We start from the raw sequence: 26,885 nt of genomic DNA on the forward strand, positions 1-26,885 counted from the left end.
AAGCTGTTGAAGTTCCAGGGCAGTCAGATTCCTTTAACTACTTGAATTATGGTGTGGCTGCACACCCTTCCAGCTCATTTGGATTTCCTGGCTTATCTGATTTCCTCACCTCCCTGTTTTGAATGCAGATCCATTAGAAACTTATTTTTTTAAAAAAAAACAAAACCTATCAAACTCTATTCTCATTCTAGCTGTGTGACAGCTGCCGGAAAAGCAATTAAAAGGGTGGAAACTAAAAAAAAAAATATTAAAAACACAGGGGAAAAGAGAAACAAGAAATAAAAATCCTGTTGGTCCTCGGATGCAGGGTTCGCCTCTGCAGAGGAAGGAGTGCTTGCTGACTCGGGCTGTGAGCAAGGGGCGGAGAGGTTGGTGAAGTTTTCCCCTCGGAGAAGTGCAGGCAGGGATGAGGTTGCTTTGCCACCGGTCAGGAGCTCACGTTCTCCCCGTCTCTGGGCACGCAGCTCTCCCGCTGCTGCTCTCCCCCAGACTTGTAACCCCGGTAGAAACCTGCTGTTATATTGCACATAGTGCACGTGTCCTATTAAATACTGCAAAATGCGTTGTTAATATCTGCAAGCTCTAGGCCAGGCAGTTGTAGGTATTGCTCCCTAGTTCGGCTGTTGCTCCAGAAGTGCTGAGAGCGTTTGCACCACTGGGACCAGACTCTGACGTCAGGCTGGAGAGGGGCATGGCCATCGGGCTGTGCTACAGCGTTGAACCCTCTCCAGGACTGCAAAGAGACGAAGAGCCCAGACATCTCAGAGCTGAAGGAGACATATTTCTAATGGAAAACACATTATCAGGTAAGGAGCTTCATGTGTCTCTTTTGTTAAGGGAAAAATTATACCTAGGGCATTTTCATGCAGGAGTTGTGTTTGGTGATTAATTTATTCCTTATTATTTTAATAGTGTTATGCTCAATGCATAAGAGCTCTGTCCTCTGACAAAGCTTAAGCTTTGCATCAAAATGTTTAAGAGGTAAAGGAGCAAAAATATTCTGCTTTTCTGCATGCACGTGGATTTTGACTGTTGCTGCTGATGTACTTTGGGTCTAGGCAAAGAGCCAGCCACAGGTTGAGCGCTGGGTCCTCCCAGCTAACGATCCCTCCCTTCACTCCCCCTTCTCCAGCCTTGCTGTCACCAATAAATGCTTCTAAAAACACGGGACCCCCCCCCGATTTCACTTCTCTGTATGGATTAAAATGCTGAACTTTGACACAGGGCAGGCTGAGAGCTGTTTTACTCAACTGAGAGTAGGGAAAAAAACCTGTTTCAAAAAGCATGTGTTAAGAGTAGAGTCAGTACAAATCTGTCTCATGTTTCTGAGGAGGTAGAGGCGGGTACATAGGGGCCAGATGCAGTTTTCTGTGTTTGCAATAACTGGCAAACAGGAGGGTATGGAAAGGGCACGTTCACCTTTGCGCTCCCCGCGTGCAGGGATTAATCATTGGCTCTCGGAAAGCCAGCGGCTCCTCTGGGGAGCTCAAGATGCGTCGCTCATGGCTTTTATAGCCAGCATCTAGAGGTTCCTGCCAGTGCTCCTGAAGAGCAACTTGCTTTTTGGAGTTAGTCACGATATGCTTTGTTAAATTTTTATTAGAGGGGAAAAAAAGTCTGAGGAGGTGCCAAACGGAAAATCCCTGAGACAGTAAATAAATGGTTATATGGGACATGCCTTCCTGAGACAACCTTCGGTGTAGCACAGGAATCCGGTAAAAGTTATTGCAATGCCTGAGGCGTGTGTTCCTGGAGAGCAAGAAGTTTGGGTGCCCTTACTGAGTGCCCTGAAGGGAAATGCTCCCAGAGACACCCAGTTTTACAAGTGATGCTCTTACTGGTTTAAGGCTTCTCAAACACTGTTGCCTCCAAATACATTCCTGATGTTTATTTTTGTCTTCTGAGTCTGCAGGTTTGACTCTCAGTTCTTGTAGAGGCATCTTTCCTGGTCACATTTTGTGTCAATTGGTATCTAATTCAAATTGAAATTCTTCCTGATGAAGTTCATGCAGCATTTGTAGGCAGCATCGTTTGTTTAATGTTCTGTGTTTGTATTTCAGCTTCCAGGGGTATGTGCTTCTTGCTCCGAAGGGAAAAATGAGATCCAAACTTGTAGAAAATCAGTTGAGATTTTTAGAAAAGTTTTAGATTTGCTTTGTCTCTTTTTTTAATGAAGCAATTTTACGCCTGTAGAGATTCAGTGCCACTTTTGCAAGACCGTTGTGTTTTCCATGTTATCCAAATACTCCAGTGTGAACCTTCGTTCACTGCCCCAACTTCCTGGGCTGAGCTGATACTTTCAGTTCACAACGACTGAAATCCAGGCCTGGTCAAAAAAAGCAGCAATTCCTAGAAATCCCATCCTAATTGCCTTGTTGTAGGCTGCGATGGGGAACCACAGGAGAAAGCCCCAGGTAGGGAGAGCGGAGCACCGAGGAGATAAGCCTTGTGCTAACAGTCAGAGGGTAAACGGGAATTCTGGATCCATCACCTCTGGAGTACGCAAATATTTAGTTCTTCCAAAAACCAACAATGAAGGGAACAGAGTAGTAGAACCATTTATTAACTCCAGCTGCCCAATCTGTGAAATCAGGAAACGACGTCCAAGGGGAAAAGAGCACAATGCATTTGAGGTTGCTTTGATTTCTTTGTTTCAGCCATTTTAAAGGATTAAAATACAAAAACATGTTCTGAGGTTTCCTCCTCTGCTCTCCTTCCGGGAAGGTCATGACACCAGTCATTCTGAAATTGCTGTTGTTCTTGCGTGGGATATTTGCTGCTTGGCCATATGATCGAAGTTGGAGCTGAAATAAATATTCCTCATAAAAATATTCCCTAATGAATACCCCCCGCTCAGTACTTAGGAGGATATCAAGAAGCGCCTTGGTGTTCTAATGCTGCCCTGCTCTAGCTATACTGGAGTTACAGCTCATTATATTAGCATTTGGGTGAAAACATGAGAAATTGGTCTCTTACCAGTCTGCTTAAGGGAGACATTGGCAGCATCTCTTTTAGGCTACTTCTAGCATCTAACCACTTCCTGGGCGGCAGCTGCCTTGCCCCCGTAGATGCAGGGAAAAGGCATGTATGCTGTGTGGATGTTGTAGGGTCTAGAGCCGACGAGCAGTGTTTACCAGCAAACTGCGTGTCTAAGTTGAGAGATAAATTCATTGCAAGGAATGCAGAATCCAAGGCTCAGCTGTATGTGCAACGTAAACCAGAGCTACTGCACTCAGGAGCTGCTGCAGATCATGTTTGTTTTAAGTATTTTGAATAGCTGCATAAAAAATAAAATTAGAATTTATATCTTCTTTCTTCTATATGCCATTCAGTAGTCTCACGTTTCTGGTAGAGGACAGACTGGCTTTTCCTTTGTTAGTTTTATTTAGATGAAGAATCAAACTACAGCCATCTGAATGCCTCTCTGGGATGAAGAGTGATGAATCTGTGCATGCGGAAGAGGCAGTTGAGTCGAACCCAACTCTCTGTTCCCTTGCGTGGTCTTAGACTATCTCCTTTGAACCTCTCCTTGGTTGTCCAAATTGTAAAATGGAGAAAAGCTCTTAGCCTTTGGCATGTTATCGGCTTCCTCTGAAGTCGCATTTGCCTGAGTAAATATATTAATTCCCAATGATTTATTATATTCTAACGGATATCACTTTCTTTCTCATCCTAGCTGGGAAAATGCAGGGGATATTCAAGACAGCCTCAAAAATATTTCAGCAAACCCGTGCTCTCCTATGGAAAAACATTCTTCTGGTGTGGAGGATGAAGACAGAGAGCTTTCAGGCAAGTATTGGTTCTCCCGAAGGGAAGTTAGGATTTCCACTACAAAATATTTTTACATTGCATTGTTTTATACTAGGTGATATATGAGAAGCCTCAGCTGGTAATGTGGTTCTCTGGAAAATGTCAGCAGTTCCACTTCTTCCCGTCACACTACAATGTCCCGGCCTAATAAGGGCTTGTTACAAAGCTGGTTTGTTGCCTTTGGTTGTTGATCCCATTTCTGCACCGTCCAGAAGAACACAATGTCCAATTCATGGTTACCGCTGTAAAATTATCAGCGGACCTCGTTGGCTCTGGTACTAAGAAAACATCTTTTTCACTTGGAACATTCCTCATGTTTTCAAATTATTACACCTGTGAAATAGCTCTTCCTCATTTACAGAAAGAAGGCATTCAGGGCCGGAGGAGCCGGACCGTAGCGCCAGATCAGAGATCTGGATGAGCAAGGTCCTTGAAGACGCTTTCAATACCACCCAGCCTCCAAGCCACTCTGCTGCCACTCACCTTTACCCTTCCTTCCTTTCATCTAGGAATGGATTACACTGGTGGTCTTTCTCTTAATAATACAAATGTCATCAACTATGATATTCCACTATCCACGGCAAGAAATCCCTTACGAGTTCCTCGGACGATTAGACGACCCTGCCTTTAACGCTACAGGAGTTACACTCGCATACACACCTGTAACCAACACCACCAGGCGAATAATGAGCAAAGTGGCTTCGCGTTCTGCAATGACGGGTAAGGCTGTTCTTAAATCCTCGGAGCTGCAGTGCCTGGACGCACCCCAGTGCGGTGGCACCTCGGTCTTCATTGTGGTGGGGGGGAGAAAAGGATTTGGATAACACAATTTTTTGAGGATACAAATTGTGGCTGGTGCACATCATCATGTTGTTCCATAACTAATCAAAGTTTCAGCTGTCATGGTTTTATTCTTTTTTTTCTTCTTTTTTTTAATGGCAGGTGTAATAATAGAAGAGGTAGAAAATGAGACAAGACTGGAAACACGAGGAATTTTGGAGGAAGACGTTATTGGTGTTGTTTTTAAGGATGACTTCTCCTACCGCCTCAGATTTCGAAGCTACAGTGTGATATCCCCAAATGATGACTTTGAGCACATTGGTAACAAAATAAATCATGCAAAAGAACTTGATTTTACATTAAAAAATGCTTAGTTGGATCTCTGTAGTGCCATGCCACTAAGAAGGGATCAAGGGTTTTTGTGCTAAAAGCTTCAGGAAATATATTAATTAGAATTTTAGGTTTTGTTCACTCAGAAGGAAACAAATGTCAGGGAAAAAAATTTTAAGGACACATACAGGTTATCCACAGTCCTTGTTGTCCCTCTCCCGTCTGTGTCTCACCATGTCAAATCATACCCTGAAAATGAGCGTTGTGTGTGTGCACTAATTAAGGGCCAGCCCTTCTGCACTGTGGTGACAGGGTTGGTGCCACATCAGGTGGCCCATGGAGCCGAAGCCACCAACTCCCAATGCCACGTTATTCTTGGAGAAAAGTGGCTGCTCCGAGAAAAAGGCTGAGTAAAACTAAACCTTGGTTTCCTCTCTTAACTCAAGCACATTTTCAATCCCTCACGTGTGCGTAAGCATGTATACACACATATATGGAAATACATAGATCAAATTCTTCATTATTTTTTTCTTTCCCACAGATACCTGTCCCAATTTTTCATCAAGTAACTGCAAAGTCCCTCTGTACTGGTATGCGGGTTTCCTATCCGTGCAGTCCAGCATTGATGCAGCGGTCATAGAAGTACGATCATGATGGAAAATACGTTTTCTGTTCTTTCCAGAGTTATGCGTAAACTTAAAAAAACAACCAACCCAAAAAAAAGAAAAAAATGGCAAACCAAAACCCAAACCCAGTTCATTTTCTGTGATCATTAAGTTTTTTAAGTACATAATGTGATTCAAAAGTTAAAAGGAGGATAGATCATTCCGATGGCTGAAGGCAGTGTTTATGACAAGGCAATAGAAAAGGATACTAAATATTGAGGTTATTTGCCACTTATAAATTTAACATTGTTATTGACAAACCAATAATTTTAATGTTTATGAAAACCTGTTTGTTCTGATGTTGGCTGTTTCATTACAGAAAATCAAATTAATGGCTGATTTCTTTTCTTTAGACGAAAACAAACCATTCTGTCTGGGAAGAGATGAAGTCAATTAGCGGCGTTCGTCTGACATCACCCTTGATCAAGCCTGTCTATAAACTGGATTATATTTGGTTCATTATTTACATTATATTGTGCTTCTCCCCATATATGTACTTTTTAACAGTGAAAGTTATGAGAGAGAAAAAGAAGCTCAAGGTATTAATGAGAGCAATGGGTTTGCAAGATATTGCATTCTGGTAAGTCTCATAGAAATAAACTGTAATTATAGGAATTATTTATGTATATAGGATGTACAGTGGCTTGCAGGATGGCTGTGGGCCTGGTACCGCTGCTCAGCTGAGAAGCAGTAATGCCCCAGACCCCAGCAGCAGTCATTTGCAATTGCCTAACCGTACGTCTGGGCTCTCTGAAGCCAAGTTTTGTATGTGATTGAAGCAAAACCTTTGCTGCTTTTATCTGCAAAGTACCATTTGCTGGAGGACCTCGGTTTCCAAGCACATTGCTCTGACACAGGGTTTCTTTTGTTTGCTCTCCTCCCCCAAAACAAGAGAAAGAGCACTCTCCATGTAGCAGAGATGTGTGCAGCGAGGTTCTTGGTGTTGAGGTGTTGCCTCCAGGAAATGGGCGGATATATGCAGCGAACGCAAAAAGTGAAGAAACAACAAATTTTGGAGAAAACTGCAAATGGTGAAGGACGGGGGACGGAGGGTCTATCAAAACAGGCTTCCAAAGCCTCTGAGCATGAGTAGTTCACATCATTAGGAAAAGCATAAGAATAAGTGTTCCTGGCTTTCCAATCTAGAAACTGAAATGGGACTGTATTTGGGAATAAAGAAGTGCATGTCTTGTAATGGCAAGTGCTGTCATGTACAGAGGAAAAAATAATTGTGCCTTCATTTGTAGGTTATCCTGGAGCTTGCTGTACTCTGTTTACGTTGCAGTAACGGCAAGTCTGCTGACACTGATCACGATTAGAGGCGTCATCCATGATTACAACTTCTTTGAAATATTTTTTTTTTATTTCTTTTACGGCATAGCATCTGTAAGTCTGCTTCTGTGTTCTTAAATGATGCACGATTTTTTCCATTTCCTAATCAAAACACCTAAAGCTCAAAGACTACAGAGTAGTCTAGGGCTGGGCACTCTATGAGAAAGTAACAAAAACTTCTCAACTACTGGGATTTCTTGTTATAATTTGTAGGCTAATATATCACTCCTATTACATTTTGGGAGATTTTGACTTGAAATCAGAGTAAAGAGAGGTGCTAACGCCAACATTAATGGGAAGGCTGGTGCTGTGTGCCCCTGGGGCCGGGGCTTCCTCCTTGCACCCAGCCTCCTTGGGAGGCCAAGAGGGGTCTGATCTGTCTGCCCCTATAGACCTGCCCTGAATATCAGAGCTGTCTGCTAAATGACGCAAGCCTTGTGATGTGCCACGGGCATCTGTAGGGGACAACTGAAACTCAGCTGGGTTTCTAATGTTGCTTGTTGGATTTTCACGTTGTTTATTTTCCTTCATCACCAGCAGAAACACATTCTGCTAAGTAGTGTTTTTCTTTGCTGCAGATTCACTTCTCTTTCATGCTCAGCTCGTTGTTAAAGCAGCCAAATATTGCCAGTTTCGTGGGATTTGTCCTTTACGTCATCTTTGGATTGCTGGGCTTTTTGACATTGTTTGAAAAACTACCGCCATCTTTGGAATGGATCTTTAATCTCTTCAGTCCTTTTGCCTTTACAGCTGGCTTCTCAAAGGTACGTTCAAAATAAAGCCAGTACATCATAAAAGTTCAGCCCACAGCAAACGTGCTGCAGACTTTGGCAGATAACGGTAGCTGCCGTACATAATTTGCATTGCTGTACCAACCCGGTCATGCCCCTCTGCCCTAATATGCTTTGTAAAAAGAAAACCTGACTCCAAAAGTACACGCTTATTCGTAACAAACATAGTTAGACTCTCAACTGCATCACGAATTTTACTAGCTCTGTATATACAGTAAATTTCGATCTCTGGAAAATTATTGCAGCGGTGGGATGTGTCTGGTGGGTAACAAGGTCTGCAAGAACTGTGAGTTCCTGAAGTGCTGCCTCAGCGTATACTCTGTGCATCGCTCTCCTGGTGTGGTAACTTCTGCACAATTTTGAATTCAGCTTACTGAAGCACTTCTGATACTTGTTGTCATAATAAAGCATTGCCCTGCTTGGAAACAGTGTCTTGATCACGAGCGGGCATGGGTTTTTGGTGAAAATGGTCATGATGACAAAGCAGTAGCTTGCATGTAGTATTTCTGGCTAAAGAATCTGACTTGCGCTTTTTTCCCCCCTCTAGATGGTAAAATCAGAAAAATATGGACCAGCCTTTACACCAGAACTGTACCCTTTCTTTAACCTATACATCATACTGACCCTTGACAGTGTCTTGTATTTGCTGTTGGCCATCTATTTTGATAAGGTTTTGCCGGGTAAGTAGAAATGTGAGGGAAAGAATACAAATTTCCTTGCATTTTTCTTCTATAATCCTCTCCCCTCATAGGGGGAAAGGTGTCAAAGAAGCGGTGAGATAGAGATGAGAAAGCTGTAATCTACATGGAGCGACAAAAAAGGTGTCCCAGGTAGTGAGCTGGTCAGGTTGTAGAATGGCATCTTAGTAGCAATAAGCCAAGTCACATTATGTGATGGACTGAAAAATGCATTTGCTGCATTGCTCGGGAAAAATCCTGTTTTCCCCAAAGCTGACTGAATGTACGTACTTCATTTGGCCCTGCCTCAAGAACAGGCTCCAAAAGGAATGTTAAATCTTGCATATCCTTTACATCTATGCCAGCAGCCCTAACCACTGGGTTTAAAAGGGTGTTGTAGGACTTGACCTGATTTTCCTATAAGTTCTGGGCCAAAGAGGTGGTCAATGAGGTCTTTGCTGTGATTGTTCCCCACCTGCATTTGCCGATATGGACGAATGGATAACTTTGCAGAACTTGGCAATCCTTTTACGCTGCCAAAAGGCTGTATTCTGCAGCTGTCGAGGAAGACCCTGCTAGACATGGCATTTGTCATACTTCGGTTGACACAAAGCAGTTTTGGATTGATATTTCACCTTTTTTTTCTGAATTAGGCAAGTACGGGGCACCATATCCGCCTACGTTCTTCCTGAGACCGTCATACTGGTTCAAGCCCAGGAGTGGGTACGTGGGGGTGCGAGCTGGTGGCGAGAGCAGCCACGATCCTATCCTCAGCAATAATACTGAGCCGATGCCTCCAGGCTTCGATGGGAAGGAAGCAATCAGGTAAAGACTCCTGTAGGCATGAAAAATATGATGCTACATGTTATATATGACTGTCGAGAGCAGAGCTGTAGTACATGGGTGAATGTTAGACAGAGCTGTCTAACATATACAGATAAGGTTAATGGCAAATACATGAAAGGGAGCATTTGTTCAGTGTTTCATTCTGCTTCAGAGCTGGATTTGAACTTTATTGGACATGGTGCATCTTCTGTGCCAGGGACTTACTTGCTGCACAGCAATTTCCTCTCTGCAGAACAGCGGCGGTGGGTCTGTTCCTTTTCACCATCATCTTTAAGAACACTGCTGCTGGAGCGTGCTGCATAAGATACTGTTATTTACATCCTTACAGGGTTAGTTTGGCCCATTGCTGCTGCTGCCCGTTGCTTATTACTAGAAAGCAAATACAAATCTGCTAAAAAAATAGCTAGGTTATCACTTTTAATTACATAACCATGTGTTTTCTCATTCCCGAGGGCTCCTACTTTGTTCACCAACAGGTCATTGAGTTTGACTTTGAAACCTTTTAAGCATCTTTCAGAAAAGTACATTAGTTAATACTGCTTTTAAGAGTACAAGAAATTAATTATATAAAGCAATTCCTTCAGATGGAATTATGCTAACCCCTGACGGTGACAAGCAGGACTAATTTGAGGAGAAGGTTGAGAAATATTCTTCCAATAGTTTTCAAAGGTTACTCTGAGGCAGAGGAAACATGCCAATTTTGTGGGATTCAATAGTAATGGCTTGCTTACCTTTCCTTTAGACTAAACAATATTAAAAAAATATACAAGAAGAAGGACAAGAGAACCGAAGCTTTAAGGGGTAAGAGAAGTTTTCAAATTCTTTTAGTTTCATTTTTCATTAGATATGAACCCAAACTGTTTTGAAAGGTACTGGGTGTACTTAGTTCTGCCTCCAGCACTGTTAAAATGCATTATGCAATGGTTATTTCTGCTGGGATAAATTACTGGCAGATTTCTACCAGGTTGTTATCTTCCTGTTCACTCCAGGAAAATGGTTATTTATTATTTTTTGCAACAGCAGAAATCTCCTTAAAAGGTGTGGGGTTTGCAGGCATGAACCACCGTAAAAAACACCTCTCAAACCTCCCTTTCAAAATGTAAACTCTTCTGGGTAAACAAAACTTATTTTTTTTTGGTCGCTGGCGAGAGCCAAGTCTGCTGTCACAGGCTGACCGGCGTTGTCCGAGCACTCGCCCATCTGCCAGCCGCAGGTATGCAGATAGCTGGCACGGTCATAGCATAGTCGTGGGATATTTGTTAAATGCCTTTGTTTAACAAGAACTCCAAGTGATGGTGAAAGTATCAATGTGGTCTCAAAGGTTTATACTGAGTAAAGAAAAAAAAAACCAAACAACCCACAAAATACAAATAAGTTGTCTTTTTTTTTTTTAAAGGAAATGAGGTAGCAAAGTCTGGATGCTTTGAAATAACTCTTGAAACCTCATGTGCTGGAAAGGCTATGGGCTCTTCTCTTTCTGTGGGCTCTCTCTTGAGCTACATTAAAAAGTTATGACCTTACAGAAAACAAAATTCCTTAAATATTGAAGTTAATACACTCATTCCCTCAGTTCAATCAAGACATGACTGCGAGTTCTTTACTAACTTTATTCCTAACTTCTGAAGATGCAACCCATGTTTCGGGGTCTGTTTTTGCCTCTTGGCTTCAAAGGAAATGTCACTCCTCTGCCATATTTGGCAGCAACCTACAGTTATAAGTCTATTTCTCACAACCTTCCATCCTAATGTTATCCTATTTCTATTCTAGGTTTGTCCCTAAATATATACGAAGGACAGATCACTGCATTACTTGGTCACAGTGGATCTGGAAAAACCGCTCTCTTAAATGTGCTCAGCGGATTTACCAAGCCTTCAGCAGGTAAGATGATGGACCTGAATGCTGAAGAGGAGAAGCTGTTTGTTTTTTCAAGTGTAAGGGGGTAAAGATGCAAAACCGCAAGTTTTCCCTCAGTTATTCAGCCTGGCTCATCGTCAGTGCAGATTGCTCCTCCAACACGAGCTTCAGGGCTAATGCAGCCCTTGTGGATACGCTCATGTGTGCAAGCACACACAGGTGGTTATTTCTCCATCTGGATGGCTCGATGTTTTCCCTGAGCTGCATACCTGTAGGAAACATGTTTGAATTCTTAAGGGAGAGATTTCGTGGTCTGAAATATTTTTGAAAGGTTTATAAAGCTTTGGACAACACAAAATTATTTTGCCTTTTTTAATACATTTTAGAAACCCCCACAATGCTGGAATTAATGTCAAAGGGATGAACACACAGTGGCCTGCTTTCCCCTTATCACTGGGAAATGCTGTCCAGTATGAAATTAGTTTCATTCATTCCCGTGTGCAGGTTCTGCAATGATATACAACTACAAAGTGTCTGAAGTACAGGATATGGAAGGAATTCAGGCAATGGTTGGGATTTGCCCCCAGTTTAACTTGCATTTTGAAGCCTTAACTGTGAAGGAAAACCTGAGAACTTTTGCTCACATCAAGGGGATTCAGCGACAGGAAGTAGAGCAAGAGGTTGGTATGTGCTTACCAGTCACTTCCTCTGTTTTACAGCATCTTGGACACTTTGAGCTTCCTTTATAAAAGATTATCACCAGCATCTTGTTCTGTGGAAAAAAGAACAACCCTAATTTAAGGGAGAATTGTTTTTTCAATTTTCTGATCCTCATGTCATAAGAGTTTTAACTCAGATGTGCAGTACTTATCTCTAAGCAAAGCCATTTAAAGTAGATAACTTTAAAATCTCCAAGCCATACTCGCCCGTACTCTGTGTAGCCATGTATGAATTAAAATGCGACCAGTGCTTTGGAAATCTGGCTCTTGTCTTTGTATATTGCCAAGGTGCAGAAAGTTCTTGTGACGCTGGACCTCACCGACCTTCAGGACATCCGCGCTGATGCTCTGAGTGGGGGACACAAAAGAAAACTGTCTCTTGGAATTGCAATTTTAGGGAATCCCCAGGTAGGGACTGGTCATATTTACACACACACAGCGCGTGATGCTTTAGCACGTAGCTTTGCATCTTGATTTGGCATGCAGACATTTGTACTTTTCCCCTGGCACTCCAAGTCTGCTGACCTGCTAATTCACTTGGCTGCTGGAAGGATCAAGGAATCTAGGTCAATAAGAATCGTATTTTAAATGAAAAGGGTAATAATATTGTAACAAGGGAAAGAGCAATTCATATGGCTGATATTTGAGGGTGCATTTTATTCTTAGAGTGAGATCATCAGAAGCATGAAATTAAATGATGTAAACATGGAAACGCCCATTTGGAGTCACGGAGGTCTGGTCTTGTTCACTTTCGCAGGTGTTGCTTTTAGATGAGCCGACAGCTGGGTTGGATCCCTGCTCCAGGCACCATGTGTGGAGCCTTCTGAAGGAACGCCAGGCTGGGCGCGTGACGCTCTTCACGACCCAGTCCATGGAGGAGGCCGACGCTCATGCTGGTGAGCCCAGGTCTTCACACTGGGGTTGACTGCGGTTTGAAAACGACGGTTTTCTGTTGTAGAGCCCACGTATGGGTCCTGTCGCAACGCAGTCTGTGCTCGCTGGACACGTTTTGTCTGATAGCAACCACTCGACCTGGGCTGAGCAAAGGCTAAACCTGGATTGACATGCCTTTCCAAGACCTCACTTGTGCTCTGCTTCAGGATGAGGCAATTGCAGATTATCTGGATGTACCACTAGCAGCACCCACACAAATGGGTGATACTGTTTGAATTAATATCTTTCTTATTTCTGCTTTGCTCCTGGGCTGCATAGGAAATTTTCCACAAGCCTGTAAGCATAGATAATTAAAAGATTAACCTTGGTGCTTAGGAGAAAGGCAGCAGTTGAAAAGGAAAAAAAAAAACCTTCAGCACTGGCCTGGTTTTACTCCTCTCAACTTCATTATAAAAATGTTTGTTGAGCTCAGAAGGAGCAGAGCGAGGTCAGTCTGCTGCACTCTTGTAAATCCCCCCTAAATCCTTTCTATTCATACCTTCTTAGATCGGAAAGCTTTTCTCTCAAATGGGAGTTTACAGTGTGTTGGCTCATCTCTGTACTTGAAGAGAAAATGGGGAACTGGCTATCACTTAAGGTAAATCCTTTTCTTTTTGGTCATCGCTCTTTTTATGAAAAGCTTCCTGTTGATGTGTTTTCTTGTAGAGTTTGTCTCTCTATAGGGTTTTTATATACAGTAATGGAAATCTTGACAAGTCATTTTAGAAAAGTTTTGGGGACCTTGCTTTGGATAGCAAGCTGCTTTTCTTTGGAACCCAATCCTGAAAGCTCTGCGCATGTAGCTAACACGACTTTGCAACCTCCTTCACAGATAGAAGGGGACCAGAGTAAGATGAACTGCAGTTTCCACGTACTCTGTGGTGCCAGAGTGACGTACAATGGCTTTAATGTAAAGTTGTTTTTCTTTGGATTTTAATTTCTGTGTTCTTGGTTTAGTAGTACTGGCCAGGATCATTGTTCTTAACCTCAACTATTTCTCGCCTGCATGGCAGAACCAGGGGTACTGCAGACACCTATAAAAATTCCTACTGAAATGCTGCCCAGATTTGGAGGTTTCCCTATGGCTTGAAGAATCACTGCTGGTTTTGTGTTTTAAATGGATGATGCATGCATTTTTGTTCTCATTTAATATTACAGCAGTCGCTTTCTAATGCAAACAGGGTGCGCATAAATGACCTGTGTGACCCTGAGCTTACATCATCCCTGGTCAGACAGTACATCCCCGACGCCGTGCTCAGAGGACAGAAGGGGGGCGAGCTGTGCTATACGCTACCTCTGGAAAACACTGACAGCTTCCCAGGTAAGAAAAGCCTGTCGTTGCACCAGGGTTGTAAAGGGAAATCAAGTGGTGGGAAAAGCAGAAAGCAAAGCTGGTGTGAAGAGAACAGCTATATTGCCTTGTCCATACTGCGTGGGGTGAAGGAGGCCAAGAGCTGCTTAAACATCAGCCTTCAAGAAAGCCTCTAACAGACCTGCTAATATCAATACTGCAGAAGAACAAAAGAAAATCCACCAACTACTCTACAAACTAAAATCCATGGAGTGTCCTCTGGTTTCAGGATGAGATTTCTCCCACCAGGAAGACCCATAGTAATTTTTCTACTTACCTCTAAGGGGCACAATAATTTTTCTGTGGCTTTTAAGTTATGGAAAGTTAACAATGTGAATGCTAGAAAGTACAACGTTAATCATGCCAGTCTGAATTTTTGCTCAACACTAGCCTTGGTTGCTGGGCTGAGCCTGGTTGTTTCTATCGTACAGATCTGTTCAGCCATCTCGAGAGCAATCTTTTGCAGGGGGTTGTTAATTATGAGGTTAGCAGGACAACCCTGGAAGATGTTTTCCTGAAGCTGGAGGGTGAGGAAGCCATTGGTCAAGAAGGTAAAACATTGACTTCCATTTGCAAGTGTGGCACAATGAAGGTTCCATATATATATATGTTTTAATTGAATATCTAATGAGTTTCTGTTAAATGTGAATTTTGGTAGGTTTTGGTAGGTCAAGAGTTGCAGTTGTATTCAGCTTTTATCCTTTAATGAAGGATACCTTCTTGAAGAAGTCTAGATGATTCAGTCTCAACTTCCCACAGGCTTTTAAGCACAAGTTACATCTCATGTTGGAAGGGCATTTGCTTTTGAAGGATAAACTGCCCAGACCAGGGGGTGGGAAGAGATAAACTAGCCAGAAGGCATTTCATAAGGCCAGTAAAGATGTTGAATGTGTTGCCATATGAGCCCAGGTTCGGCCAGTCTGAATTCACCAATATAAATTTTGTCCTGGGTAAATTATGGCCCCTCTTCTCTGCCCTTATTTCTTTTCTGGCTAAAAATGAAAATGTTCCTTTACTCAGAACAGAAGATCCTTGTTGGTTGATTGTGATTAAAATATGTCCTTTGTGGATAATGGTATTTCTCGTGGTGAACATGCAGAAGACGGCGATCTCGAGGAGAAGGACCAAAGCCTCCTGGTGTTTTCCGACCAGGGGAGCGCAGCAGTGAGTGGGATGGCGCTCTGGAGGCAGCAAGTGTGTGCCGTGATGAGAGTTCGCTTCTTAAAACTGAAGCATGAAGGAAAGTTGCTCGGGTCCATGTAAGTACGGGAGCTCTCACCTACTCCGCAGCCCTCGCGCTGTCTTGGTGTTTTCCAAAGGATTTGATCGTTCCCTTGAGGGACTGAGGGAAGGCTTAAATACCGGTGGAGATGTTTGGAAGCTAAGGATTAGGTGGAAAATGTCTAAAAGCTACAGTAATGAGGATGGTTAGAATTTACGGGTAGGGCTGTGAATTGCTTAAGTCTTAAATTTCCCCTTGTCTTTCTCAACCTAAATCACACAATTAGATAAAGGTGGAGTTCCCCTGGACCCACTTATGGTCTGTTTCTCCATCTAGATTGATGTTCTTTGGAATATTTATCCTTCCAATTCTTATGATTTTAATCGGATTTCAACTGTGGAACAGCTCCGGCAACTGGGAAATCGTGGCTAGCTCATATTTCTTTCCCACCGAAGAGAAAATTAAAAATAAGTCGACAAATCTTCTCATCTTCAATGACACAGGTGAAGAAGGACATGTGATGTTCGTTCACTTTCTGCACCACTCTGAGCCCTCTTAGAGTTGATAGACCAACCTTGCCTGGCTCTTGTATGTTCCTTTATACATTTGTGGCTTTGGGAAGTGTTTTCTTTTGAGCAAAAGCAAATCCAATTTTAGTGGTGATAACAGAGTAGCTGCTATTTAAAAGAATAATGAACCAGGAAAATTTCTTTTTTAAAAAAGCAATAAACTAAGCGTGGAAACATATAGTGTGTTTAATCACTTTTAATTAGAAAAAAATACAGAAAACATAAGTTTGCTTAGATTCTGAATGATTTTTTTTAAATAAACCTCTGCTTTGCAAGTTCAAAGTTGTCTATAAGAAACAGCTTATATTTAAAGAAAAAAAATATTCTAATTTCTGTTCTTGACCTGATTTCAGGATTAGAAATTGAAAATTTCATTTCTGCTTTGAAGGCTCAAAACATAACGCCAGAAATAACTCTTGAGAAAAACATCACAAGCATTCCACTACATAATGGAGCTATAAAAATATCCCTGGAAGGCAAGGTAAGTGATATTTTTTTTTCTTCTTTCATCCTGTATGTCAACAGGATTTTCTGAAATATGTTTAAATAAGGCACAGCAAAATACACACACCAGCAAAAGGAAGAATATTTGATTGACATATTTTAAATAATATCAGTAGTCCTGTCTGTGGGAAACCAGGATATTTGGTTCTTCCCACTGTATGCTTCTTTACAGTGATCTTTCGAGAAAAGCTTTAATGCAAGTCTTTCGTGCTTTTCTCCAGAAATTGTTGTCTTTATCGATCATTGCACTCGTGGTACCTGTTAGCACACTTCCAGGCCCCCGTGGTCCCACCGATAAAACTGTCTGACTGCCTTTGTCATTGCTTTTCTCTAAACCCCCCACTGCTCTCGGCTCCTCCTCGCACCTTTCACGGGCACGAAGGTAACGTCTTCTGCTCTTATGTCTTCAGAGCTACCGATTCACGGTCATGTGCAGTGCAGAACCCATCAACTGCTTCCCCATGCTTGTGAATATCCTCAGCAACACCTTCCTAAGGCTCTTCAATTCCACTGCACGCATCCGCATCTGGAGTGAGCCCTTTTACAGCGTGAGTCTCCTGCCTTTCTTGGTGATAACTGAAATAACCATGCTGAAGTGATAAAGACTGGATGGGGTGGAAACCCGGTTGGATGAGCAACCCCCAAGGGCTGGGGTCAGTGGTCCAAGTGCTGGCCAGTTCCTGGGGGGATTGCTCAGCAGTCAGTGCTGGGGCTGTTTAATGAGAATGTCTGCAGTGTTTAGGAGCTCTATAGGGTTTAGTGCCGTAAGACATTTAAGCTTGTGCTATGTGGCAATATGGTAGGAATACAACAGCAATACCTGCAAACCCCATCTTCCTTCAGCATCTGTTTGGCAAGAATCAGCATCAAAAAATTGGTCTCCATCCTCTACAATTTAGAGTAATTCCAATACTTTTTCACAACTTTTAAGATGCTAAGTGCTTTTTTTTTTTTAATTGCCTTGCTTTGTGCTCTCAAACACAGATGACTTGCCATTAGTGTTATTGCTGACTTGTGTGTTTAACCATCCTATGAGCGTTGAGCTAGCCAGATTTTCTCTGGGCAGCTGTTGGTCATTGATGACTTCTGAATTTCTCTTCCGCAGACACAAAGCCCAGAAATAAAGATCGATTTTTTTTTCATCTGTCTCAGCTACATGATGATATTGGCTGCTGGTTTGCCACCTCATTTTGCAGCGAGCAGCATGGAGGATTACAAGGTAGAAAGCATGCAGTGAAAGTGGTCTTACACAAGAAGTGAATGCAAATGCGATGTCTCTGGATAGCAGTTTGTGTGCCAGTGGGCTGGCCAGCATTTCTAGTTTGGATGCTGGAAGAAACACAGCCACACAAGTATGTTGTACCAAAACGGGTTACCCTCCATATCAGGGAATCGGCTTGGGCTCAGAACAATTTGGGTGTTCATAAAGATTTTGGGGTCAGAAGGATTTTTTTTTTCCTCTTTAGGAATGATGTGTTTTTAAACCACAGTAAAGCTAAGAAAGAATTGAAAGTGCTTGGAAGAGAGAGGAAGGCTCAGCCAGGGAAGGGAGGAGCCAGGGTAATCGAGAAGGAGGAGGAGGAGGATCAGAAATTATGTTTTGGGCTCTGCTGTATCACTTCCCTTTTCCCATTTGCTTTCGCAGCTCCAGGCTCATGCCCAGCTGCGGCTGGCGGGGCTCTTCCCCTCGGCGTACTGGTGTGGGCAGGCGCTGGTGGACGTGCCACTTTTCTGGACCCTGATGTGCCTCATGTTTGGGGTAGTGCTACTCTTCAGCCGTATCTGCCCCTTGCAGTCCAGCACCGTGCTGCCCCTGGTGAGCTCTTTGCGTGCGGGGAAGTGGGCAGACACAAATCCCCCTCCGTCATCTTGCAGTGAGCTTTTACATTAAATATTTTAATTTAAACAGGCTGCTGTAGGCAGGTTTTCATATACCCACATCCATCTCCTAGTCACTGACATCAGTTTCTCTCTAGATCATTTGCGTCATTGGTTACGGAGTATCTCTTGTCCTTCTCATCTATTTAATTGCCTTTAAATTTCGCACGGGACGAAGCAATCGTTACATTTGGTCTTTCATCTTCATTCTGGTAAGTGAAGTGAATCTTCACTCTAAGCTGTTTGATTTACACATCTTGCCGCTTGAGCTTTGATTTCAACTATACTGATATTCAGCGGAGTAACTCAAGTCAGTGACAAATAGCCTATTTTTAGCAACAATACATTTATATTGGAAATACTTTTTCTGCTTTATTCCAGGTGAATATCACTCTCTATATGCTCAGTGACCAACATGAGGCACTTTACTTCACCTTCTCTTCTTTGATTCCTGTGTTTCCACTGCTGGGCTGGTTGATCTTCTCTACACCGGTAAGTAAACATGCTGTACTAAATTCAGTAATGGTCCTAATGGTGCAAACTGGAAAAGCAAGAGGCATTTTCCAAATTCCCCATCTCAAAGTGCTAACCAAGACAAAGAATGAGCAAATACAACAGCAGAAGAAAAGGTCCAGACTGGGGAGTGAGAGAAGGGACCAAGGTTCTGGAGCGTGTCCAAAGAGCAATGAAGCTGGTGAAGGGTCTAGAGCACAAGTCTTACGAGGAGCGGCTGAGGGAGCTGGGGGGGTTTAGCCTGGAGAAAAGCAGGCTGAGGGGAGCCCTTCTCGCTCTCTGCAGCTGCCTGAGAGGGGCTGGAGTGGGGGGGGGGGGGGTCGGTCTCTTTTCCCAAGTAACAAGTGATAGGACAAGAGGAAATGGCCTCAAGCTGTGCCAGGGGAAGCTTAGATTGGATATTAGGAAAAATTCTTTCACTGGAAGTGTTATCAGATATTGGAACAGGCTGCCCAGGGAAGTGGTTGAGTCACCATCCCTCGGGGTATTTAAAAGACCTATAGGTGTGGCACTTAGGGTCATGGTTTAGCGGTAGGTTTGGCAGAGTTAGGTTTACAGTTGGAGTCAATGCTCTTAAAGGTCCTTTCCAACCTAAATTATTCTGTGATTCTAAGATTTGACCTGTTACTTCTTTGTTTGATTGGGATATTTTTGGTTTGTTTAGTTACAAAAAGCTGCTACAATGACTGTATTTTGGCAGCCGGGGTAGCATGGGAGGAGAAGGTGGTAGAGTGGGAAGACCTGCAGGGAAGAAGTGAGCCGCAGCTCTTTGAGGCAGTATGAACCCAAAAAAAAAGTACAGATCAAAGCTCCTTAATCCCACCCTGCAGCAAAGCTAAGCGTCCCTACACCCCGCACTTGCTCTGACCCTGCACTGAGGCACACCGTGCTAAGGAATTTTTCTAACTGACTGATATTTTTTTCTTGTAGCGTTTCTCATTGTTTTACAATATTGGTCTTCTCGAGTCATGGAATCACATCTTCGTAGCTGTCTTTGCAGTAAGGAACAATTTCATGATGGTTGTTTTGGAAAGGGTGACTGTTCTAATGTGATGGACTGGCGCTGGGCTTGTATAACTCTCCCCATAGATAAAGCGTGGGTTACACGGTCAAAGTTTCACATTAAATGTTGGCAGGGGCGGTACATCCAAGCAATCACAGGCTTGTGACTCATGCAGCCCCCGGATGCTGTACCATATGTGGGAAAATGGGGGGGGGGGGGATTTAAGTGTATAAGGCAGAGACATTACTATTCAACTAATCAGCCTAATGCTGCTTCTACAAAGGAAAGGTGTGATCCCTGGTCCTGTAGGAAGTCTGTTGGGGTGAAGATTATCTGAGCTAAAACTGCGGTACGAAGTCAAGGTTTCTGCTAATGATCTGCATATGAAATGGAAATGTATGCGAAGCATCAGTTTAGCTTCTTCCCCTTTTGAACCTTTTCAATAGCTGAAGTAAATTACATAGGTCCCCGTCTCCCCTTATAATTAAAATCAATCAAGTGTGTTGTTACCTTGTCTCCATACAAACCTAATTCATTATTGCTTTTCAGCCCTACATCCATTGTGTGATTTTTGCTTTTCTCCTGCGCTGTCTGGAGATGAGATATGGAGGAGCAGTTACGAGACTTGATCCCGTCTTCAGGTGCGTCCCAGGCAGCCGGGTGCCGGGGTGCCTTGTGAGCCACGGTTATCCCGGTCTGCAGGGTGGGCTCAGTGCTGCACAGCCGGGCAGGGCCCTCCTGGCTCACTCCTGGCAGCAGGAGTGAACTTAAAAACATTTTGCAAAATGTGGATAAAGCTCATATTTTCAGTTTTAACCGGTTTATCTGGAGGGGAGGAAATTGAGAATGAAGGGAGGGAATTTTTTTATTCCTTTGGGTCATTACAGTTTCCGACTTTACTTACTGGAGTTTCCCTAATTGTGTCTGGAGGCAAATTCCCACCCAGTGTGTTGCAATAGGTCAGTTGAACTACAACGTCCTAGAGAAAATAAAAAATGTGATTTTTCGCATTGTATAAATCAAGCTTCACAGCTGAGGTTTCAGGACGTTTCACTGCAGCTGGCTCAATTAATAGTTACCAATTTAAATCCAATGTTTTAACTCCTTTTCAAATGTGTCATTATTGCTGACTGCTGGTAAGTCTCTGCAGGATGGAGACTTACCCTAAAGCTTCATCAGGATGGGGTCTTCTGCTACCTGCTCTCTGCTCAGCTGCCGCCAACAGCATGCGACTGACCACCCAAGTCATGTGGGAGAAGTTTTGTAAAAAATATTAAATTGTCAAACATTAACAAACGTCGCTCAGTTAGGAGTTAGATGCCCAAATAGATTGAAAACCTGCCCCATGTATTTTAATTCTCCTTGAACAGATCATTGGCATGTGGCAAGCAGGGGACCAGTCCATACTTAGTGGTGAAAGAAAAGCTAAGGCTGGCCATTATTTTCTCATGCATGCCAGTGGGTTTTCTTTCCCGCCCCCCCCCCCCCCCCATGAATAAATATTTGAGCAAACAGCGTCTGTGGAACAGATCACAAAATTCAAATAAATTTTGCAGGGTGCTGCACTGGCGCTGCCCTGGGAACAAACTTATTAAACCAAGCCTTTTTGGAAGTGATTCCTGGTGACACCATCTCTCCTCCTCCACTCGCAGGATCCAGCAGAGGAGGCCAGTCGCCCGCCAGAACAGGGACCAGCCTGGGGAGGAGACCCCAGAAGTCCAGGCAGAGAGGGAGAGGGTGAGGACTGCGATGACCTCTGTGCAGCAGGAGGAGGTGAAACCAGCCTTCCAGCTTGTTTTATTTTTCATTCTCCATCTTCAGGTCTGTCTCTGCATTCTTAGCCCATGCACTTATTATCTGCTGATCTCCCGATGTCCAAGTGCACATCTCCCCATCCAGCCCACGCTCCCCCTGGCAGCAAAGCGAGTTTAGCTGGCACTATATTTTTATTCCAATTCTGGTTTTTTTTTCCTTTTTTGTTTCTCCCTGTTGCTCTGTTTCCTGGATTTTTAATTTAGAAATTTTCTCTGTAAAGAGTCATACTTAATGGTAAGAACAGATGAGCTGTCTCATGGGACAACAGGAGAGTTTTTATTTCCCACGTCATCTCTCCACAGGAATTGGTTATCATTGTCAACGGTTTGCGCAAGGAGTATGAAGACAAGAAAGCCCGTTCCATCTTTAAGAAAAAGAAGAAAGTTGCTGTCAAAAACCTCTCTTTTAGTGTTAAAAAAGGTTCGAGTATTTTGCTGCACCCCCTATAAATGACTGAAATCTAACGTGAAGGTCATATTTGGAGGCCATATTTTTGTTAGAACTTTCTTGTGCGCAACCAGACCCAACACACCTGTGCTTCTGCATTTAATGGGATAAGTTAATGAACAACCCTTTCTCCTACTGTACTTTTAGATATTGCCTAGCACACAGGGAACATCATCTTCCTTTGTAAACTGTATACAATGTATAAAATTTGCAATATTAACAACAATTGTTATTAACAGTTCTTGCATATTTGTTCCAGGGGAAGTGTTAGGTCTGTTAGGACCCAACGGAGCTGGAAAAAGCACAACTATAAACATGATTTCTGGAGACCTAACAGTGACTGCCGGGGAGGTAGGTGATTCCTTTGGAGCATTTGGGCGTTGATCTTGATGCCTTTATAAATGAAGGATGTGATAAGGCAAGCTGGCAATGCAGCCCTTAAGTCAGGGAATTTATGTGCATGCAACCCTGGATATTTATAGAAGTAAGAAGAAAGTGTTGATTTACCCAAAGTACATTCTAGTGTTCATCAAGATCAATGTTTCAGATTTAATGGTTTGAGCTACAAAAATTCTGCAGTGTGCATTTGAATCCCATCATGAAATTTCACAAGCCTTGTACGAAATATTGACATATTTAAAAAAAAGCCACTCTTCATAAACAGCGTTGCAAAACCAGGAAATTGAAAACGAATGTGAACAGGGTTGGGCTAGTAACAAGCCATCACTTAATTATGTGCAGGACGATTAATGACATGTGTTGGGGGAGGGAAAATACCATTGCTGTTACAGATTTGGGACTGAACGTTTGAAATAGGGAAGTATTACTAGGAAAAGATAGTCTCATGGTGGTACTATTACCCAAAATTTTATGGTAGTAAATACTGTTTGGTTTTGTGAAAACGCTGTCCTGGATTCAGGCGAGCAGAAGCCGTGGTAGGTGGAGATGATCACTCCAGTGATGCTGGACCGCCTTTCCCCTGTGATAATGAGGTTCCTCGCAACGCAGGAGAAAACATTGCCGCGTTTCCAAGAGGTTCCTTGGTTCACCCCAGAGTAAGACGCTACAACCACGGAGGCGTGTGTGTTTGTGCAGGTGCTGCTGAGGGGCCGCGACGCAGCCGCCCCCTCCCCGGGGCAGGGCGGCCTGGGGCGCCTGGGCTGCTGCCCGCAGCGGGACCCGCTCTGGCCAGACCTCACGGTGCGCCAGCATCTGGAGGTGTACGCTGCCGTGAGAGGCGTGAGGAAAGAAGATGCACCTGCTATCGTCAGCCGGTACAAAGCCCAGTGATTTTAGCTTTCGGTTCTTCCTCTCTCCAGAGGTGTAGGGCAGGGAATGGTTTTCCTGCTAACAAACCTGGCTAGTGCGAAGAAGAGACAGCACCTTCGGTGCGTCTTTACTTTGGAGAAGCAGGATCTCCTGATGAGATCTGCTACTTTATACTGTTCTCAATCCCTTGTGTATGAAGATTTTCACCCTAGTTTATCTGGAAAACTTCAGAAAACATTGAAACTTGCTCCACTGCATGGCTAGTTTCATTAGTAACTCGCTTCTCTCGTTAGCTGTGCTTACTGTCTTGAGTTTCTGCAAAAAGTCCTTAGTTTACCATCTGAGTTCAGAATAAAAATCACCAAGTAACCCGAAGTGATGCATATTGGCCAAAAAAGTATGTTAGTCTCTAGTTCCTCAGCACCCCGACCGCTGTGTTAGCAGAGGTGGTCATCTCAGCATTTTTCCTTTCCATTCCCCACAGCATAGCAAAGGCCTTGGATCTCCAGAAGCATTTAAAAACCCGAGCGAGGAGGTTAGCTGCTGGAGAAGCCAGAAAGGTATGTGTTAGATGTGTTTGCCACTGGAGCAAATCCGGCTCTTCCTTCCGTGAACTCGGTGCACAGAAAACCTTTGTTCAGGCTCAAGGATGTCTTGGATTCCATGTCCTGGTGTCAGTGGGAGCAGAATATAGTCCTTGATGTTGCAAAAGTTTTAATTTTTTGTTTCACAAAGTAGAAGTTTCCTTCTTGGAGTGAAGCCTAAAATTTTAGTTGAATCAAAAATTCTGGAAATTCGGTGGGCTTATTTAAAGATCCTACGCTTTCGAACAAAGCAGCATATAGAGCAGAGTGGGTTCCTGACATGATTTGTTTTCATCTATAGCTTTTGAATCCAGCCCAGTAGGCTCCTCCCTCTCCTCTTTCCCCATTCTCCCACATTTTGTGTTTAATATACACTAACAGCAGGTTGGATTTAAAGGGTCTCTTTATGCCCCATCGCATGTATCTGTGAGTAAATGGGATGGAAAACCATTTTCAGATCCTTGGCAGGCTTGGGAGTTTTGGGGAGAGCTGATTTTTGGAGATTAAAATGTTAATTAAGAACACTTCAGGTGGGTTGTTTGTTTTTTCTTTTAATCCTTGTTCCTCCTGCTTTTTGGAATCAAGTCAGGGAAAAGCAGACCTGACCTGAGCTCAGTGCCTTTCCCATTTCAGGTGTGTTTTGCACTGAGCGTCCTGGGAGATCCGACGGTAATGCTTTGGGATGAGCCATCAGTGGGCATGGACCTGACAGGGCAGCGCCGTATGTGGTGAGCAGCCTCGTTTTAGCAGAACTGAGAAGTGTGTTACAGATTTAAGAGGGGAGGTCTTACCTTCACAATTGTAGTAACCGTTGGGCAAGCAAAGAGGTTGTGCCTCCGTGTCAGAGTACACCTGTATCTTCCCTTTTTCCTAATGCAGAGGGGATCGGGTGCCGCTTGCTAAACTCCTTACTCAGCAGGCGGTAAATCCTTGCTAACCATCAGATTTAATCTTAATGGCAGTGCACCCAAAAAATCTGAGCCGGCTCCGCTGAGCCCATGCGTTTGGTACAAAAGACAAAATTTCCTGTTTTCCTCAGAGCATGAGAAAAAAAGTATAGGTAGTTCGTTCTTTTCATCGCTCAGCCCTCGTGCTTGCTCTAGCTTTTCATCAACAGTTTATGCTGAAAGTGTAAAATCTGGAGGGATGCTGACGTGACAAATTGCAACATAGCATTGCCATCCACGTGCCATCTTTAAGCAGTCTAACTGAAGTCTTTTGAAGTCATCCACTTTTTTATAATTTTATCGTTTCATTTGTTTTTTGGGAAGGAGACATAAACCAGGAGATTTTCTTTGGCTATTTCTGGGAAGTAACTGCCATCCCTCTGTTCCCAGGAAAGTGATCCAGGCCGCCGTGAAAGGCAAGGAGCGGGCAGCCATCCTCAGCACGCAGTACCTGGAGGAGGCAGCGGCGATGTGCGACCGGGTGGCCATCCTGGTGTCGGGGCAGCTACGGTGGGCAGCAGGGTTGCATCGCTCACCAGGATGCCGCCTGATTTTTAGTCTGGGGTTTTTTTTTGTTTTGCTCTTGTTTGTTTATTAGAAGAAAAAACAGATAATGTTAGTTTCGTTTGTCCCAAGTGTGTAACAAACATAGTTCTGCGAGGAGGTAGCTTGTTTCAGCAGCACAGTATAAACAGCTGATGAATAAAAGGACATACGCCTGCTGCTCATGTCCAACGATTGCTTTATTTGCTGCTTGTGATGTTCTGAGCACTGTTTTCCGTCCTCTGCAGGTACATCGGTTCCCCTGAGGATCTGAAAAGTAAGTTTGGCACAAATTACCACCTGGAAGTCAAAATGACGGACGCGGGGCAAAGCGATGCTCTCCACGCTGAAATTCTGCGCCTCTTCCCGCACGCAGCTCGGCAAGAAAGGTCACTACCCCCTACCCCGTGGGCTGCACGCCCAGCCCAGACTTGTGCTGGGATGCTCTGTTGCTCCTACTGACCTTGCTGAGTAGTTTCCTGGGAGTACAGTAACCCTACAAGCACCCCTAAACCTTGATGCTGAGTCACAAAATTATGGATTAATTTTTAAATTACTTTTTCAGGACTTCTTCTTTCCTCATCTACAACATACCGATGCAAGATGCACTACCTCTGTCCCAGTCTTTCTCCAAGTTAGAAGCAGGTAAAAGGAAAATATCAATCAAGTATGAAGATTGCTTTCAAGTGGCTTATATGGATTTGTTTATTAAGGATGCTTTTTCCATCCCTCTGCAGCTAAACAAAATTTCAGGCTTGAGGAGTACAGCTTATCATTGCACACTTTGCAACAGGTATGTCGATGGAGAAGTTACGGGTTAGAAACTGCCTGTATAAAAAGAAGAAATAGCCTCAGACCAGCTTAAATACAATCCTTGGCAATAACGGGGTTGTTTCCGCTGCGGTGCGTGGCAGGTGTTTCTAGACCTCTCCCGGGACCTGGAGGAGCACGACCTGGATGCAGCGTCCGATGGGGCTGTGGAAAGGAGACCACTTCACCCCTGAGCCCTTGGAACCACAAAGGAAAATATTCAGCGTATTTCATTGGTGTTACTGATCTCTGTGATTGGATGCAGCCCTAGGACTTAGTTGCCTGTGTCACATCACATACAGCCATGTAGGTTTTCTGCCTCACAAAGAAAAAAGGAATTATTATTTTGATAAATAAAGCCTTTTTACACCTGCCATTCATCTGTACCCCTGCTCAGACTGACTCATGGAGATTTGCTGTGCTGAGGAATAACGCTGCTGGGCTGAATTGCTGGTCCCCAGGCAGCAAGGCAGGCACCACAGCTGTGCGCGGGGGGCTCAGGTGTCGGCGAGAATCATGTGCAAACTCAAAGGTGGCTCTGAAACCCTGTCATCCATGGCAGGAGGACACCAGAGCTTTGGCTCGCTCAGCCCTGAGAAGCATCCTTCGGCTGGTGTCACGCAGATAACGAGGGTGGTGCTTTCTGGCCGAGGGGCGCGGGGCTGTGTTTTGACCCAAAAACCAGTTGTTGCT

At 43.7% G+C, this 26,885-nt stretch overlaps 1 protein-coding gene across 1 annotated transcript; it reads left to right on the top strand.

The window, feature by feature from the left end:
• Positions 1-349: 349 nt before the first annotated feature.
• LOC142065225 (ATP-binding cassette sub-family A member 9-like) lies at positions 350-26,566 on the top strand. Its single transcript, XM_075111175.1, has 39 exons — positions 350-806; positions 3,677-3,789; positions 4,320-4,530; positions 4,753-4,911; positions 5,462-5,562; positions 5,939-6,165; positions 6,833-6,971; positions 7,496-7,681; positions 8,256-8,388; positions 9,039-9,210; positions 9,974-10,032; positions 10,999-11,109; positions 11,590-11,765; positions 12,093-12,212; positions 12,562-12,700; positions 13,245-13,335; positions 13,919-14,058; positions 14,520-14,639; positions 15,188-15,347; positions 15,647-15,813; positions 16,233-16,360; positions 16,794-16,931; positions 17,489-17,602; positions 18,029-18,199; positions 18,360-18,473; positions 18,643-18,753; positions 19,705-19,773; positions 20,327-20,418; positions 21,430-21,550; positions 21,895-22,012; positions 22,299-22,390; positions 23,135-23,313; positions 23,793-23,868; positions 24,526-24,620; positions 25,230-25,349; positions 25,631-25,771; positions 25,948-26,027; positions 26,120-26,175; positions 26,297-26,566. The coding sequence occupies exons 1-39, from the start codon at positions 692-694 to the stop codon at positions 26,384-26,386; spliced, it is 4,944 nt and encodes a 1,647-aa protein (XP_074967276.1). The 5' UTR covers positions 350-691; the 3' UTR covers positions 26,387-26,566.
• Positions 26,567-26,885: the final 319 nt, after the last annotated feature.

This window comes from Phalacrocorax aristotelis, chromosome 16 (genome assembly GCF_949628215.1).
Source record: "Phalacrocorax aristotelis chromosome 16, bGulAri2.1, whole genome shotgun sequence".
NCBI lineage: Eukaryota > Metazoa > Chordata > Aves > Suliformes > Phalacrocoracidae > Phalacrocorax > Phalacrocorax aristotelis.

Excerpts from the sequence above, each read along its gene's own strand:
- LOC142065225 (XM_075111175.1), top strand. The coding sequence starts at position 692 with ATGGCCATCGGGCTGTGCTACAGCGTTGAACCCTCTCCAGGACTGCAA. Across the intron at positions 9,211-9,973 it reads GATGGGAAGGAAGCAATCAG|ACTAAACAATATTAAAAAAA; the intron begins GTAAAGACTCCT and ends CCTTTCCTTTAG. Across the intron at positions 16,361-16,793 it reads AAATATCCCTGGAAGGCAAG|AGCTACCGATTCACGGTCAT; the intron begins GTAAGTGATATT and ends TTATGTCTTCAG.